This window comes from Aotus nancymaae, unplaced genomic scaffold (assembly GCF_030222135.1).
Source record: "Aotus nancymaae isolate 86718 unplaced genomic scaffold, 86718_ANA_hifiasm-v0.15.2.pri h1tg000008l, whole genome shotgun sequence".
Lineage (NCBI taxonomy): Eukaryota > Metazoa > Chordata > Mammalia > Primates > Aotidae > Aotus > Aotus nancymaae.
Window position 1 is genome coordinate 9,315,745 of NW_026988419.1, and position 19,144 is coordinate 9,334,888.

General features: G+C 39.3%; 1 protein-coding gene across 1 annotated transcript; it reads left to right on the forward strand.

Moving 5' to 3' along the window:
• Window positions 1–5,310: 5,310 nt before the first annotated feature.
• CCDC195 (coiled-coil domain containing 195) lies at window positions 5,311–17,961 on the forward strand. The gene is made up of 3 exons (XM_064372943.1): window positions 5,311–5,545; window positions 11,149–11,395; window positions 17,838–17,961. Exons 1-3 carry the CDS (start codon window positions 5,311–5,313, stop codon window positions 17,959–17,961), a joined length of 606 nt encoding a protein of 201 aa, XP_064229013.1.
• The last annotated feature ends 1,183 nt before the right edge of the window (window positions 17,962–19,144 follow it).

The following is a 19,144-nucleotide window of genomic DNA, read 5'->3' on the forward strand; positions in this document are numbered from 1 at the left end:
CTGGCTCAAGCGATCCTCCCACCTCAGCCTCCCAAGTAGCTGGGATCACAGGCACATGCCACTATGCCTGGCCTCAAATTCCTGAGCTCAAGGGATCCACTTGCCTCAGCCTCCCAAATTTCTGGGAATACTCACCCAGATTTATTTCTTGGGCTTTCTAAATATATAATCAAATTGTCAATAAATAATGATATAATCTTGTCATTTCTAATAACTATATAAGTTATTGTCACATTCTGCTTTGATGCTGAATGCAATTTTAAGAATTAAACACAATTTCAACACTGAGTTCAATTTCAAGAATAAATTTTACTGCCCATTTTTGTGGAAAATACCACAAAATACCACAAAATACTTTCTGGAAGCTGCAGCAGTTTGTCCTATTCTAGTCAGGTGCATTCAGGAGAATGCCGTTAGAACTGGATATCCTAGTTCAAGAAATCTATCAACAAATTGAAACATGTCAAAAGAGAGTCCAAGATGGACTCCAGGGCCTGGAACACACATTAGATTAAAACAACAGCTAAAAATACTAAGGCTGCTTATTCTGAAGTGTAGAAACTCACTGAAACATGATGGAACAATAATTTTTATTAAAGCAAAGATTAGACATGTTACATAATGTCTCCAAAGAGTAGAGTTGAGAGAGATCCAAGATGGCTGACCACTAGCAGCTCAGGATTGTAGCTCCCAGTGAAAGTGCAGAGAACGAGAGAACGCGACACTTTCGGATGAGTTTTTGTTGCTCATGGACCAGGATATTCCCAGCAGAGAATCCCCACGGGTCACCAGCGCAACTCTTGTGGCCGGCGTGGTGGTTTTGCTGGCACCTCAGCGTGGCAGTTCTTGGTGCAGAGTGAGTGGGACTGGGTCCCCTTTTGGCAGATTCCTGGGCAGAAAAGCACCATCAATCTTAACACCGCTGTTTTGGCCGATGTAGTGGATTGCTCAGATTTCAGCGCTGGGAATCAACAAGTTGGACGTCCACTCAGAAACCTAATTTGAAAGTCGGAAATCACAAAGACGACAGGTGGATAAATTTACAATGATGGGAAGAAACCGGTGTAAAAAGGCTGAGAATACCCAAAATCAGAATGCCTCTCCCTCTACAGGGGATCACAGTTCCTCATCAGCAACAGAACAAGCCCTGATGGAGAACGAGTGTGTTACATTAACAGAAGTAGGCTTCAGAAGGTGGATGATAAGAAACTTCTGTGAATTAAAAGAACTTGTTCTAACCCAATGCAAAGAAACTAAGAACTTTGAAAAAAGGTTTGACGAAATGCTAATGAGAATAGATAATTTGGAGAGGAATATAGGTGAATTAATGTAGCTGAAAAACACAACACGAGAACTTCGTGAAGTAAGCACAAGTTTTAACAGTCGAATTGATCAAGCAGAAGAAAGGATATCAGAGTTCGAAGACCAATTTAACGAAATAAAATGAGAAGTCAAGATTAGAGAAAAATGGATAAAAAAGAATGAGCAAAGTCTCCAAGAAATATGGGACTATGTGAAAAGACCTAATCTACGTTTGATAGGTGTACCTGAATGTGATGAAGAGAATGAATCCAAGTTGGAAAATACTCTTCAGGAGATTATTCAGGAAAACTTTCCCAAACTAGTAAGACAGGACAATATTCAACTCCAGGTAATACAGAGAACACCACAAAGATATTCCTCAAGAAGACCAATCCCAAGGCACATATTCATCAGATTCATTAGAGCTGAAATGAAGAAGAAAATACTAAGAGCAGCTAGAGAGAAAGGTCAGGTTACCCACAAAGGGAAGCCTATCAGACTTACAGCAGATCTCTCAGCAGAAACCCTACAAGCCAGAAAAGAGTGGGGGCCAATTTTCAACATCCTTAAAGAAAAGAACTTTCAACCCAGAATTTCATATCCAGCCAAACTGAGCTTCAAAAGCAAAGGAAAAATAAAATCTTTTGCAAACAAGCAAGTACTTAGAGATTTCACCATCACCAGGCCTGCTTTGCAGAAGCTTCTAAAAGAAGCATTATACATATAAAGGAGCAACCGGTATCAGCCTTTCCAAAAATATATCCAGCTAGCATCAAATGGCAGTATTAAACTCATATATATTATTAACTGGATAAAAAGCCAAAACCCATCGGTACGCTGTATCCAGACCCATCTCACATGCAACGATACACAAAGACTCAAAACAAAGGGACAGAGGAAGATTTACCAACCAAACGGAGAGCAAACATCAATAAATTAATAAAAAGCAGGAGTTGCAATTCTCACCTCTGATAAAATAGACTTTAAAGCAACAAAGATCAAAAGAGGCAAAGAAGGACATTACATAATGGTAAAAGGATCAATGCAACAAGAAGAGCTAATGATCCTATATATACATATACCCAATACAGGAGCACCCAGATACATAAGACAAGTTCTTAATGACTTATAAAGAGACTTAGCCTCCCACACAATAATAGTGGGAGACTGTAACATCACATTGTCAACATTAGACTGATCAACAAGATAGAAAATTAACAAGGACATCCAGGACTTGAACTCAGACCCAGAACAAGTAAACTTAATAAACATTTATAGAACTCTCCACTTCAAATACACAAAACATACATTCTTATCAGTACCATATCACACCTATTCCAAAAGTGACTATATAATTGGAAGTAAATCACTCATCAGTAATTGCATAGTATTTCATAGGTTTAAATGAAATATTGGTTGGCTGCTTGTTTGTTATTTTCTTCCCTTATTCCTTCCTGTCTCCATTGTTAAGCACAATTATTGGCATAAAAGAGGTTTTCAATTCCCATTTTTAGACTGCATTCTAGCCTGGGCAATAAAGCAATACTCCCGTTCTCTCTCCCTCTTTCTCTTCCTTTTTCTTCCTCTTCTTCTTTTTTTTCTTTTCTCTTTCTTTCTTCTTTTTTTTTCTCTCTTTCTTCAAAAAAATAAAGAGTAGAGCTAAGAACAAGCTGTGTGGAGACCAATTTTTGGTCAATATAAATATTTTAATTAAAAAGCAACATAAAGAAATGATAAATGCTTGAGGTGATGGATACCCTGTTACCCCGATTTGCTCATTATACATTGTATGCTTTATCAAAATATCACACGTACCCCTTAAATATGTACAACTACTATGTATCCATAATAATTAAGAATAATTTAAAGAATATCTGATGAGGTGGGCACAATTCTAAGGCACACAATTATTGTTGGGTATGTAAACTTTTGAGTCACACTGCCTGCATTTGGTATCCCTGATCTAGGGCAAATCTCTTCAACGTTCTAGGCCCATTTCCTTTGCTGTAAAATGGGGATAATAATATTGCCCATCTCAATTATGAGTAAATTTTCTTAAAAAGGAAATAGCAGGAAGGAAACTCTCCTACGAAAGAAAGGCTCAAATATAGGGTCAGTGATCCACTGCAAAGATACTGTGGGACAGATCTGAACATCCACTAGGTGGTCAGAATGGATGACCTTTCCAATCTCATCTTACTCCATAGTCCACATTTCTACAACCTACTTCTAGAGCCTCTGGAGTGGCACCTGTTTACTGAAATTCATTTAAATACAAATATAAATAGCATATCAAAAGGTCCTCATCATTTTTATATACTGACTTTTTAGTGAACATATCCTTAAATTCAAACATATAAAATAAATGTGTGTGAATAAAAAAGAAGTAATACTTTCTCCAATCACTCCTTCCATGTAAACAGCCTTGGATCAATCAACAAATATGTATTAGGATGGGCAAATACACACACAGAGACAGAAAACAGAAATGAATGTGAAAGAAAATCTTTCCAATTAAAAGTTTTCTAATTATTCTCACTCTATTGCAAAAGATCATTTGTGTTTAAACATTAATTGAATTTCCATACAGATACTGCTATCAGGGCATATGCTATTTAAGATTTGTACTTTTCATTTCCCCACAAAGAAACGTCTTCAGGAAATAGGTAACAAAAGCTATAATTGTCACATGTCTCTCTCATTCAAGATTAATGTTTAGCCTGTATCTTCTTACATTCCCAAAATATCCCTAGCAGCCTTTGCCCAGGCCAACGTCCTAGAACTACATAATGTAAGGCCGGTGCCTCCTTGGGAACCGAGTGGACACGCCCCCCCCTTCTCTCTGCACCTAAAAACTACGTCATCATTCTGAGCGCATTGCTCAGCATTTGCCCTCTCCACACGGACTCCCCCTCTCCCATTTCCGCATTCCAATCTCAGCCCTGCACCCGCCAGAAATTTTGGAAAAGACCGCCAAGAACCTGCCCTATAGTAGCCCCCCGTACGTTCTCGGCCAGCCCCTCGTCGGTGCTCACTCCCTTTATACCCAATGGAAATGCCCCCGCTTTGTTCACCTAGCCCGTCTCCAGTCTTTTAATAACCAATAGAACTACCTCGTCTTTGTTTCCCCCGTAGTCAATCAGCTACCTCTATTCCCTATAAAACCCCGCGCCGCAAGAAGAGAAGCACGACTTCTCTGGCCCCTTCCCGGACCACAGAACCTCGCCTGGGAGCCAAATAAATTGGCTTTTAATTTCCTCACTCCGGTCTCTGTTTCCTCATTGAACTCTGCGAGAAGTCTAACACATAATAGCAAAATGCTTGTGTGATAGAAACTTGCTGAGGAGTGATTATATCTGTCCTTCCTTGGCCTATCTTGAGGGATTTAGGTATTAATTACCAACATCATATTTAAATAATATCCCTGCAATTCATATGACTCCTTGTGATTAATGTTACCCTTCCTTAATCAATAGGTGTCAAAATTAATAATTTAGCAAAAAATGCAGAACTATGGCATATTTGACAGAGAAGACATGGCATAATTCTTCTATGCCCATTTTGATGCACTTGTGGCAGCTGGTGATCCTGAGAAACATCTGATCCCAGAAGTGGAAACAGAAAAGACTGAGTGGCTGCCATGATGGTAAGTTCCTGATGGAAACAAGAAACTGTTCCTCACTGAAATTTGTGGAGTGTTTTCTTATCCTCCCACACAAAGCAGTATTCTAGAACTGTGGATTGACATGAAATGAAAGAGAGAAAGAAAATCTCTGTTTTGAAAAACAAAACCCAGAATGAATAAGTCATGGAAGATCTTTTACCTCCCGAGACAGCCTAACCCCCCAGGCGCTGAAAGATGGCGCAGAGAAGAGTGACGGCTATTGTTCAGGAAGGTTTATGAGCAGGATCAGCCAGACCCACTAAGTAGATTGTGTTTTGGGCTCATGAGGAAAATTCCATCTGTCTCTCCAAAGGAAGCAAACCAGAGTGACATAGAAAGAGGCAATGGAAGCTAATATCCAGCTTATGAGAGTTATCCAGGAAATGCGGGCAGAGATCCACAAACTGGAGAAAGAGAATCAAGCCCTCCGGATGAAACTCGCTGCAAGTAGTCAGAGAGCCTCAGGCTCAGGGGTAGAATCAGGAGATGAAAGGGAGGAGGAAGCTCCAGGACAGTCTCCAGCAACCCTTCAGGGTGCCGTTTCCACTGATGCAGCACCAGCAATGCAGGAACGCCAAGGTACCCAAATGTTCAGAGCCCTTCTGGGCTTAGCCCATTTTGCAAATATCGTGAAACAGTAAGTGTATTGTGCTGATCACATAACTACATAGTTTGGTAATAATGGTCGTGGGTTTCATCCCTTTCCTCCTGGCAGATTAGCTTTGAATCCCTAGACAAAAATGTCTTTAGCATCTTCAAGCAACATATTATAGCAACACTAAAACTACTTCCATATTTGCTGGGAAAGATAAGAGAGATAGGTTTGTGGAAATCAGTCACCCTAGGAATAATGTGGTCTTTTTCCTCTTTGACTTCAACAATTTAAATGCTGCATAATAGAACACTGAATGTGTGTATGTTAAATGGCACACACACTTAGAAGGCTGGAAGAGTACTGCACATTAGGTAAGGGAATGGATGTCAGAGTCAACAAATACGGTTGCCAATGATTTGTCTTTCAGCCACTTGACTCTGAGCCAATTATTAGACCTCTTTCATCTCCGTTTTCTTCATCTGCAAGTGTTATAGTACCTATCTCTCTAGGTTGTGAGGATTAACCATAGTAATATGAACAAAATGCTTAGTATTGCACCTGGCCAAGGTACGACAAATGGCAGATACTGTTTCCTATCCATGTTTTACCAATAATTTTATTGTCCTGTATGAATGAACGCTGCACATAATTCAGCCTGCTATACAGACTGAAGACTTCAAGATACAGGGTCAATGTTTGATATATTCTAAGATTCAAATCTCTCACTTTTTATGAGAAATATTTTGACCATGAAGGTTACACATGGGGTTAGAGATCAGCAGAGGGAGAAATACACTCTACATTAAAATCGTCAATACTTGCTTACACACAATGTATTCAAATAAAACAATTGATATATATAATTAAATACTCAAAACTCTTAAAATCATCTGTCAGAGGCTTCAGGCACTGTCAACTAGAAGTTCTGAACAGCTTGACAAAGGAACAGGTCATATTTGCCAGTTGGTTATCCCAGTTAGATATGTGTCTCTCTAGTATGAGACCCTATATTTGTTTTTTGTTTGTTTGGTTGGTTGTTGTTCTTGTTGTTGTTCTGAGATGGAGTCTCGCTCTGTCAACCAGGCTGGAATGCAGTGGCGTGATCTCAGCTCACTGCAACCTCTGCCTTCCGAGTTCAAGCGATTCTTCTGCCTCGGCCTCCCAAATAGCTGGGACTACAGGCACATGCCATCACTCCCGGCTAATTTTTGTATTTTTAGTAGAGACGAGGTTTCACCATATTGGCCAGGCTGGTCTTGAACTCCTGAACTAGTGATCTGCCCGCCTCAGCCTCCCAAAGTGATGGAGATCTTATATTTGAAAGCTGAGAACAGATTTCATCAAGGTCTTTTTCCCTTTTCATAAGAACAACTCTGGATTGAATAACTGTCTACTGGTTATTTAATAAAACTGTGAAAGAGTAACCTAAAGGAGGTTATATATTCTCCTGCTAGAAAAAAAAAAAAAAGATGTGAACATTTGTAATACATGCTTAGTTGAGGGTTTTTCAACCTCTGCACTACTGACGTTGGGGACTGAATAATTATTGTGGAGGTCATCTCGAGCACAGTAGGGTGTTTAGCAGTTTCCCTGTTCTCTAGCCACTAGATGCTGGAGTACTCACACTTCCCCTTCCAGTTATGACCATCAAAAATGTCTCCAGGCATTGCCAAATGTCACATCCCACCCACAATTGAAAGCCACTGTCTTGCTCCAAAAAAAGAGACAATCCTTCAAATCTATTCTCTGTGGTACTTATCCCAATAGAAAAGTAAGTTGCATCTTAGAACCAACTGTCCAATTTTAAAACGTGTATTAACACTGTTCAAGAACAGAGTATTGACCTTTAAATTATCAAGGTCTAAACATCATCAAGCTTAGAGGAGATTAGAACATATTAATAAGAGTTAAACACACAATTAATATCTTACTTCTTCAGCATATGGGTGGTAACTTCCAATAAGAAAGTTAGCGTTAACTTTGAAAAGGGTTGGTGAGGCCAAACATTGTGGCTCACACCTGTAATCCCGGCACTTTGGGAGGTGAAGGCAGGAGGATCACTTGAGGACAGGAGTTCAAGACCAGCCTAGGCAGTATAGTGAGAACTTCACCTCTATAAAGAAAAGAAAAGAAAAATTTAGCCAGGCGTGATGGTGTACATCTGTAGATTGAGCTACTTGAGAGCTTGAGAGGCTGAGGTGGGACGATTCCTTGAGCCCAGAAGTTTGAGGCTGCAGTGAGCTAAGGTTGCACCAGTGTACTCCAGCCTGGGTGACAGAGTGAAACCCTGTCTTAAAAAAAAAGAAAAAGACTGGTGAAAAATATTGGATGAAATCGTAGGAAACCTTGTTGCACAAATAAAACACAGAAAGAAATTTGATTTAGATTTGTACTAGGGAAGCCAGTTGAATTACTTTAAATGATATTTATCTGTTTCTGAAATGTTAAGTGCTATTATAATAGCAAGTGATATAAGCAGGAAGAACATTGTCCTGAGTGTGGAGACATCTGCGTTGTAGTCCTAGTTGTTTTGTAACAGTTGTTCAGCATTGGGCAGATCACATAAACTTTCTGATCTTAGCATCCTTATGTAAAAATAAGTGGATTGGGCTAAATGTTTTCCTTGTGCTATTCCAACTGCAAAATTATATGATTCTATGAATGTAGAGTGATGTAGAGCTTTTTATAATCACTCTCCTCATCTGTAAAATGGACGTAATGATGGAACCTACCTCATAGGGCTGCTGAGAGGAGTAAATGAGACAGGGCGAGTAAGACTCAATATAAATTACTAAGTAATGGTTGTCGTAATATCACTGAACATGTCAATGTTTGACTTGAGCGTAAGTTTTTATCGGTAGTTTTTTTTTGTTTTGTTTTGTTTTGTTTTTTTTGAGACGGAGTTTCGCTCTTGTTACCCAGGCCGGAGTGCAATGGCGCGATCTCGGCTCACCGCAACCTCCGCCTCCTGGGTTCAGGCAATTCTCCTGCCTCAGCCTCCTGAGTAGCTGGGATTACAGGCACGCGCCACCATGCCCAGCTAATTTTTTGTATTTTTAGTAGAGACGGGGTTTCACCATGTTGACCAGGATGGTCTCGATCTCTTGACCTCGTGATCCACCCGCCTCGGCCTCCCAAAGTGCTGGGATTACAGGCGTGAGCCACCGCGCCCGGCCCTTATCAGTAGTTTTAACAGCATTTGCCAACGTCAGTTGAAATTCATACTTAAAATTAATTGAATCATAGAAATCTGCTACTAGAAAGAAACGTTAGAGACCATCCAGTAGAAGTTTCCTTATTTACAATTGAGAATATAAGCCCCATAGAGATTATCTTACCCAACTTGTCCAATCCTATTTTGGAAACAAAAATATAGAAACCTATTCTTTTAGAAAGGATAACGTGAAATCAGAAATATGAGTCTCACTTTAAGAAAGGGAACAATTAAGGAGGACCTGGAAGTGGATCACTTAGAGTGAAAAGTTCTTCCATGCGTTCCTTGGTATGTGTAGTGATATGAAGTGAGGCCATCTGTGAGTGGCAAACCCTACTTCCCCTGAAGTCACCTGAGGACACAGAGCTATGCTACAGCCCAGGAACACAGCTGTTTGGTGATAAAATATACTGAGAATGCAGAGTGCCTGCTCAGAATGAATACTTGCTGGATAAATGCTCGTGAAAACATCTGTAATAGTGCATAAGTATTTGGTAGATATGAAATCTAGCCAGCGCTTTCAGGAATGTGTCCCAGCCCCTCTTGCCCTGTGGAACATTGAGGCAATTTGCCACAGTGAGGATAAAAGAAACAACTCTTTACAGCATTGCTGGACCTCTGATTCTCTGCTCACATCCTTTGCTGGCAAATAAACTGCATTTGGCTGTGATCTTTGAAATTATTCTAATGAGCCTGTGATGCTGTGTTGAATATCTTTTCTGTTTTGTTAATAAGAAACTAAAGGACACAGACTCTTTGTGACCCATGGAGATGAACAATGAGCCTATATGCTAATCACTCCCAAATTAACTGCAGGTCCCAAGTAAAAATAAATGTAACTTTGCTATCATCAGCATAATTTCCTGTTGTGTTTTCCTGTGATTCAGTATCAAAGGATTGTTTTATAATCCTTCCAAACAAAAACTTTTATGTTTGTAAGTAGTCACTGATCTGTTTTTAGATCATCATAGAAGTTATGTATCATGACCAAGAGGAACATTTAAAGATAATTTATGGATAATATTTGCAGTTAATCATTTCAGATAGATTTGAATTTAAACTCCCTCTAGTTTCCTCCTATAATTCAGCCTTCTGTTCTACAAAAAGCCAAAACAGCCTCCACCTTTTGCAATAACCGTAATGATTTTCTGTCTGCTTTCTCCAGAAGTGGTCAGCAAACATAAATAAAAAATAATTGTGCTCTGGCACTAGCAAGGTCTACCCATAATGCAGTGCTTTTTTTTACACTTTCCTGCTTGTTCATAGCAAAGCTGCAGTGAGAAAAAATGAAGATTCCACAGTCATTCATAAAGTGCTCCAGAAAATGAAAACCAACCCATGAGATCAGTGTTGTAAGCCACATGGACAACACCGGACATGCAAGTAGATGTTGGATAATCACCAGACATCCAAGTAGAGGTTAAATGACCCGCTTCAGATCACAGAGTTAATGCAGCGTAAGAGCTGGCATTCAGACGTACCAAGACCTTCTAAAATAAAGTCCTTTTAATTAACATGTTTTAGTTATTTAAAAAAAAAAAACAGGGAAGATTTGCTTTACCTCAAAGAAAGAGTTTACTGGGAGCCAAGTATGAACAGAAACTGAATTGGAAGACCCCAGAAACTAAAGCCACAAATCTCTCTGTCTCTTTCAGGGGCTCTCCAGTTTCTCACACCATGCATCTTTGTTCTTTGCCATGTGTCTCCTTTGCATTCATCTCTCATTCAATAAACGTCCTCCTAATGACTAAGGCCAAGACACGCATTCATAGGCCAGTTAGCACCAACCAGTTAAACTACTGCGGTCATTCAGGTGATCAGACACTGTGGATAAGCCTCTTCATCTAGAATCAGGAATAAGAAGACCATCAAGAATTGGCATGTCTGAAAGATTCATGTTCTCCCAATCTTAAGGTCTTTTTTTTAATATCTGCGTATGTCAAGTCCCTGCTCTAATGTTGTATTCTCAGAAAGGTCTTCCCTGGCACACAACTGAAATAGCCTCAGAACACCTTCCTGCATCTGTCTCTCTCCCCTTGTCCTCATCAGCTTTATTTGTCATCCTAGAATGTATTACTACATAAATTGTGTCATATGTTGTTTGTTTACTGTCTGTGTTCCACATAAGAAGGTGAACTCTGGAATTTTCTGTTGTTCTCTACAATATTCCCATCTCTTAAAAAAGATCCTGACATATGGTTGGCACTCAATTAGTATTTGTAAAATAAATTAATGAATGGGTATCTTTTATGCCAAAAATAATGAGGAACAATAGTTCTGTCTAGTTAGTTTCAATAAAATTCTATCATTTTTTGTTTGTGAGTGTCATTAGGGTAGAATTTTTTTAAGTTGAATTTTGTGTCTTTTGTACAGGCAATGTCATGATTGTTAGACGCTATTCCATTTCCTCATCAGTTTGCTCGTCTGCTGTAAATGATCCCTGGAAAGCTGGGAAAAGATACCCAAAGAGCAGAATTCTAGAAGCTCAGGGAACTCTCAAGTCACTGGCACATTCTCCAATTAAGAAGCAAGACTCAGAAGAAACGGTGTTTGCCGCAGATTCTTTCACCAGCAATAGTACCAGCCAAAGAGCTTCTCCTGAGCATGTTTTTGGTTGCAGGTAAGATATAATATGCTTCAAGTTGGTGTACAGGCACATACTGAGATGGTTACTGAGATATTCCCCTGGATAAGTGAAGTCTTACCTAGTGGAGGAAACAAAACCAAATAGCATATAAATAATTTCCATCTCACCTATGTCCATTTTGGGAATTTAAAATAACAAATTTATTTGAGGTTATACAGCACCCTCTAATAGATGCCTCTAACAAATGGACAACTTAGTATTCATTCATTCATTCATTAAGCAGTAGTGATCATATTCTAAGCCAGGCACTGGTGATACAAGATTGAGCAAAAGTAAGCCATTACATTCAAAACTCTCACTTAGTGACAAAGGCACACAAGTAAGCTATCCACTGCAGCAAAGTGCTTCTCAGGGAGAAGGTACAGTTACTTTAAGAGCTGAACACAGAACTCCTCTCAGGGAACAGCTGCTCTGGTGGAGGCAGGTGCCTTAGTGGGCTTTGGGGGAAATTGTTTAAAAAAAAAAACTATTTAGGCAGAACTCATAAGGTCCAAGAGACAAAGAGAAAACCAATTTGCTCTCCAAAATATGTGAATTGGTATTTAGAGGCTGGAACAGCCTGAGAATGGGAGGGATGTGAGACAACAGTCAAGAGAGCACTTTGGGAGGCCGAGGCTGGTGGATCACTTGAGGTCAGGAGTTCAAGACCAGCCTGGCCATCATGGCAAAACCCTGTCTCTACTAAAAATATAAAAATTAGCCAGGTGTGGTGACCTGCACCTGTAATCTCACCTACTTGGGAGTCTGAGGCAGGAGAATCGTTTGAACCCGGGAGGCAGAGGTTGCAGTGAGCCAAGATAGCATCACTGCACTCCAACCTCGGGGGCAGAGTAAGACTCCATCTCAAAAAAAGAAAGAGAAAAAAGAAAAACAGGAGCCTGGGCGTGGTGGCTCATGCCTGTAATCCCAGCACTTTGGGAGGCCAAGGCAGGTGGATCACCTGAGGTGATCACCTGAGGTCAGGAGTTTGAGACCAGCCTGACCAAAACGGAGAAACCCTGTCTCTACTAAAAATACAAAATTAGCTAGGAGTGGTGGCGCCTGCCTGTAATCCCGGCTACTCCAGAGTCTGAGGCAGGAGAATCTCTTGAACATGGGAGGCGGAGGTTGCAGTGAGCCAAGATCATGCCATTGCGCTCCAGCCTGTGCAACAAGAGCAAAACTCGGTCTCAAAAAGAAACAACAAAAAAAAACGAAAGGAAGAAAGAAAAACAGGCCAGGATCTGTTAGAGGAAACTTTGCCAGTGGCTCCTGAAGTGGTAGAGTCAAGGCCTCTAACACCAAGTCCAATTTATCTGCATGACTGTGCAGGAGCGTGCACAGCCCCCTCTCTCCCACACTCTGCATCCCAACTTTCCAACTCCCTATGAGGCCCTAACTCTTCAGCAAGATCTCCATATATTTGACTTGTGTGAGTAGAATGAAAATCAAGAGAAGGGAACTGGGTCTAACGATTATTAGCTTATCACAGGGAAAAGAAAATGCAAAAATATGATTGTTGAGAGACTAAGTGCACCATCGAACTCAGCAGTGGCAGGAAAGCAAATCAAGAGATAATCATAAGCAAAAGGCCAGTAGGAATTCTCATAAATATCAGAAAGGACACTGGACTTCCCACAGGATGTGGGATACAAAGGTTGAGCCAGCTTTATTTGGATTTCCAAAGACAGGATGAAAATTGTGTTTCCCCTGCAGAAGGTTCTATCCTATGAGCAGGGAGAGTAACCTGACTCACCAAGGACTGCTAGGTTTAGCCAAAGAAAAGCAGAAAGGTCATCCCAAGTAGAATGAAACAGACTTGAGGATAGAAGAAGTCACGCCTTTGGGAGAAACTAAAAGTAATAAAACAAATGAGGATGGAGAAGTGAGACACGTTCATCACTAAAGGCCACTCGTGGAATGCTAAGGAATATGTGCTTTATTTAACCTGACGTTATTGGAAAGCCAGAGTAAGTGTCTTCTGAAAACTTCCAAAATACAGGAATATTCAGAAATTAATGTTATATGCACCAATATATTCATCTGAAAAAGTTTTGTCATATTTGCTTCAGATGTTTTTATATATAAAAGAAATAAAATGTGGCTGGATGTGGTGGCTCACCTCTGTAATTCCAGCACTTTGGGAGGCTGAGATGGGCAGATCCCTTGAGCCTATGAATTTGAGACCAGACCAGGCAACATAGTGAGATCTCATCCGAAAGAGAGACAGAGAGACGAAAGAAAGAAATAAAGAGAAAGAAAGACGAAAAAGAAAGAAAGAGAGAGAGAGAGAGGGAGGGAGGGAAAGAAGGAAGGAAGGAAGGGAGGGAGGGAGGGAGGGAGGGAGGAAGGAAGGGAGAAATCAAATGTTACTAATAAAGAAAGTCTTATGTAACTTTTCCTTTCTCCTCCCAGGGGCAAATGTCATCATGAGTTTGGTTTTCATCTTTTCAGTCTAGGTTTTTATACTATTTTTATTACATTCATTCATTCAATACATATATCCTGAGGGCATACTGCATGTTGGGCAGGATTCTCCACCCTGCAGATACAGCAGGAACAGAATTGTCAAAAACCCCTGCCCAGGTGAAGCTTATTCCTTTGCAACATGATAATCAGTAAACATGCAAATATATAAAGTGTATATTATGTTAGACAGTGTTAAGCAAAAAATAAATCAAATAAAGAAGGATTAGAGGAGCATGATGAAATGTTCGATACCATGACCAAAGAATGCCTTGCCATCTGAGTAAAGAAGGGAGAGAAAGAGCGAATCCTGATAAAAGCCGAGGCAAGAACTCTCCAGGCATTGAGAAGAGCAAATGCAGGAGCCCTGAGTGGGAGCATCACCAGTGTGTTCAAGGACAGGCCAGGAGCCTGGTGTGACAAATGAGCAAACCAGTGAGCTAAAGAGATAGGCAGAGAGCCAAGGATGGCCTTCCACCCAATTCCAGTGACTGGATTTATTCTAAATAAATTGGTGTGCATAACTTGCTCTTTTCATTTTGTAAAAAGCTCTTGGGTTGGAAACCCTATTGTGAAAAAACTTTAAGGGAACAATATCGAAAACAAGACCAGACTGAAGGCTATAAAATAGGCAAGAGGTGATCATTTCTTCGCCAAGCGTGCTAACAGTGGGTGTGATTTCTAAATGTGCATCAAAGGTGGAGCCAACAAGATCTATTTATAGATCAAATGTCGGATATGGAAACAAGAAATGAACACTCAACCATTGGGTTCCACTGGTCACGTTTCTTAAAAGAAGGAAAACAGAAGAATGGCAGACACATACCCTTTTCCTTAAAAATAAAGTGTGTGTGTGTGTATATACTTATATATATATGTATATACATATATATATAAGTATATATATATACTGTAAGTATATGTCTCTACTAAATATGTATATATATACTTTTTTAAGTATACATACATGTATATGCATACATCTTATGAGTATAGATGTATGTATATACATTTATACGTACACATGCACAAGTATACATCTATATGTATACACGTGTGTGTATACATGTATGTTTACATGCATATATACATGTATATGTGTACATGTATGTATACATGTGTGTGCATATGTGTATGTATATGTGTATATATGCATGCATGCATGTATATGTGTATACATGTGTGTACATGTGTGTATGCGTACCTGTGTGTATGTATGCATGTATGTGTGCATGTGTATGTATGCATTATGTGTATGCATGTATGTGTACATGTATGTGTGCATGTATGCATGTATACATATACATATACATGTATATGTATACGTATATATACACATATATACTTAATGCTCTTATAGAAATATATATATATATATTTCCAGTTTTATAAAAGCACTAAATATTTATGATAAAAAAAGTTACAGCCAGGCATGGTGGCTCATGCCTGTAATCCCAGCAATCTATGAGGCCGAAAGGTGTGGATCACCTGAGATCAGGAGTTCAAGACCAGCCTGACCAATATAGTGAAACCTCATCTTTACTAAAAATACAAAAATTAGCTGGGCGTGGTGGTGTGTGCCTGTAGTCCCAGCTATTCAGGAGCCTGAGACAGGAGAATCACCTGAATGTGGCAGGTGGGGGTTGCAGTGAGCTGAGATCGTGCCTCTGCACTCCAGCCTGGGTGACAGAGTGAGGCTCCATCTCAAAAAAAAAGTTACAAAATATAGAGGCAAATATACAAAGTAAAAACATTTAAAAAGAAAATCCTTCATAATCCCACTATCTGAATAACTACCATTGAGATGGATGGCTTATGTCCACATATTTTGAAATTATACAGTGTATATATCAGTGTTTTATTTTTTGCACTCAAGCCATTCTCACAGACCTACAATGCTGAGAATTACAGTACTATTAGTTTTTCCATTTCAATTTATATTATTTCCTATGATAGTGTGGGAACCTAACCAACATTTATGAGGTATTATTTTTCTGAAACAAAATGTTTTCCAACTTGCAAGCTACTAACTAATGAACTATTTAGAACACAACCCATTTCTAATATCGAAGTTAATTTGAGAGACTGAGCCAACTGCAAGGTCGTATTAAAGGAAGAAAGCCAGTACTGGCTTAAAATCAACAGCTGTATTGGCATGAAATCCGCTAGAACTATTGAGTAGAAATTGAGCATTTTTTAAATTGCAGTCCTTTTTAAATGTTGTCTTTTATATTCTCCGGAATTAACTAGTAAACTAAAATGTTATTATATTATTCCTTTGATTATTTGGTAAATTAATTTCCTTACTGATAGCTTTGAAAGCATTTGACAAATATGTATCGAGAACCAATTTGTTTGCACTGACTTTTGAATCATATCAAACGTCATACCTAATTTGCTTGTGAACTTTTCCATTATTATACCAAGAAAGTATTTTATAGAATACCAATGTCAATATTTCTAAGAATCAAAGCTTTCCAGAAACTAGAGATAGGATTTTAATTTTTCCTTAATTTTGACACAGAAATTATCTTTTCTTCCTGTGTTTTAGAAAAACAAATTTCAGTTGATAAGCTTAGGGACAAGGGCCCATATATAAACAGTCAAAATTAGAAATGCTATGCTATTCTGTTTACTGATAGGGTAAACCAGATTCATCAAAAATAAGTACATTCTCTCCTTTTCCAAATCCAGAAAGAAGTTTAAGGAGGCAGCTTCCAGAATCAGATGGCCAAAATTTCACCTCCCATCATCATTTACAAACAATGTGGGCTTGAAGAAAGTTACTAATTTGTCCTGTGTCACAGTTTATTCTTCCATAAAAAGGGAATCATAAAGGCAGTTACCTCATGGTTTTTGTGAAGAGTAAATGAGGTGGTTGAGTGACTGCTCACCAAGTGGCAGTGGTTATTATTTTATAGATTCCAGCGCTTGGAAGCACTGGCCTACCTTCTTCCCAAAAGAGGGTGCAGCTGGCCTGGCCAGGAATGGTGGCGCACGCCTGAAATCCCAGCATTTCAGGAGGCCATGGTGTGCAGATCACTTGAGGTCAAGAGTTCAAGTCCAGTCCGCCAACATGGCAAAACCTCGTCTCTACTAAAAATACAAAAATTAGCCAGCATGGTGACATGCACCTGTAATCCCAGCTTCTGGGGAGGCTGAGGCAGAAGAATTGCTTGAATCTGGGAAGCAGAAGTTGTAGTGAGCTGAGATCATGCCACTGCACTCCAACCTAGGCGACAGAGTGAGACTCTATCTCAAAAAAAAAAAAAAAGGGTGTAGCTGTGTTTTCTGAGACACAGCTGCAAAATGCCATTCAGTGAAATTACTGTCTTATCTACCCACAAAAGATAACAGAAATGAAGAAAAGGCAGTCATTTTAAACGCTGTTCTTTGGATTTATTCCTAAGAGCAGTTTCTCCTGGTTAATGTCTAAATTTATGTAATATTTTAGAGGTAAAAGGAGAAGTAGGCAAAATGAAAAGATATAATCCCTCAGAGAACACTGGGCTATTGCTCTTACCCCCTTTACTCTTCAGGAATGATGGATATTCAGTTAATTCACAGTCAAAGGAGCAGATTTATCTGGATTATAAAATAACTGCCTCAAGTTTCTGCTTCATTTCATGAGCTGAAGAGATTTGATGCAAGAGACTCTTTGCCTAAGAACAGGATATTCTTTCACGCTGAACATCAAACTAATAATCATTCCTCAGCCATACAATCTCTCCCTCAATAGTTTTAAATTTTTGTTTTATCCACACTATTTCTTGGATTTAATTAAAAGGCCATTCCAATATATATATCCTTACAGCATTGTTGTACAACTTAACAAAAAATAGCATGTTATATTTTAAGTGAACTTTTAACACTGTAGGCTGTATTTGGTGATTGGGGGAAAAAACAGTCAATGTTCCGTCTAAAGGTTCACTAAAAAGTCTTTTTCTTCTCTTTATTTTGCTTCCTATAGGGACAAGACAAAGACAGTCAGTTTCCTGTTACCCATGGACACGTCTTCATATGCCAGAAAGTCAAGTTCTTTCAAACACTCACCAAATCAGACCACAACCCAGCTAAGTATCATTGCAGAATAGGGTATGTGAGGTGATGAAATGTAAGAAACAGTTGATTCTTAAGAGATAGGAGCATCAAGGTCTAGCTGGGTCAGGGTCTTTCCCTATCAAGAACTCTGGCAAGATGTCCAGTAAGGCACACAAAATACTTAGTATTGGGTCAATGGACCTGTTTGGCCAAGGAGTGGAAGTGATGACTTTTTGATGGTGCTGAATACTAAGAACTGGTAATGTGTGCAGTAGCTATTGTAGACTATGCAACATGTGAGTAATTACATGTGATTGTATCTAAGTGTCCATTGTCTGTACTATGCCATCAGGAAATGCTTCTGTTCACTTTCCAGATGCAGCTAGAACAAGCCTGGAAAAAAAGTTCTGGTTTTGATTAGTGGCATAAAAGCAACTGTCCTTTGTTTTCTGTGACATAAGTGTGACTCTCCTTTCAGCTGATTGTGTGTTATTTCACTGACACTAGCTCATTTGTTCTTTAAGAGCCTGTGTCACAGGTGTGTGAGTTCAAACACAGCAACATCCATAGTGTACATTGTGGACTCAGAGCAATTGTGAGGGGGCTAAGGATAAACACACTAAACCTGATAGGAAGGAGAGAAAAAATGGTTCAGCTCATCACCACTCAAGGGATGGAAGTTCTCAGAACTCCCCCAGTTCCTGAACGTCTAGTCAACTGAATAGCTCCTCTTCCTGTTTATAGCAATTGAGTTTCTAATACAAATACCCTTTTTAAACAAAAAGATCTTATTGTAAAGAATCTCCAGATTGTTAAAATGAAAATTCCTGGGCCTCACCCCAGAACTACTGGATTGACTGGGGGACCTGGGGAAGGCAGAAAGAAGATGTGAAATTCACATTTTAAATGAGCTTTCCAAGTTGACTTCTGCCGTGCAGCTCTGCTTGTGATCTACTGTTGTAAATACCAACAAACATGGTCCAGGGCCCTCGGATCTTGCACCAAGTGGAAGCAGTGAAGCCAAGAAAGGATAAGAATGGTTCAAACCATTTGTAAGAATACATTTTAATAGTCACAGGCTTCTAGAAAACAGAGAGATAAAACAACCAACACCCTGTGGTAAAAGTCATGTAATAAAATTAAATCCTTCTTTTATTTATGGTATTCATTTAATAGTAAAACAATTCCTAATAACAGATATACAATAGGACGAGGTCACAACTGGAGGGGAAAGAT

Bases quoted from the DNA above. Each gene is read 5' to 3' on its own strand.
- CCDC195 (XM_064372943.1), top strand. From the start codon at position 5,311: ATGGAAGCTAATATCCAGCTTATGAGAGTTATCCAGGAAATGCGGGCA. The intron at 5,546-11,148 runs GTACCCAAATGT...TCTTTTGTACAG, and splicing joins AGCAATGCAGGAACGCCAAG to GCAATGTCATGATTGTTAGA. The intron at 11,396-17,837 runs GTAAGATATAAT...TGCTTCCTATAG, and splicing joins GAGCATGTTTTTGGTTGCAG to GGACAAGACAAAGACAGTCA.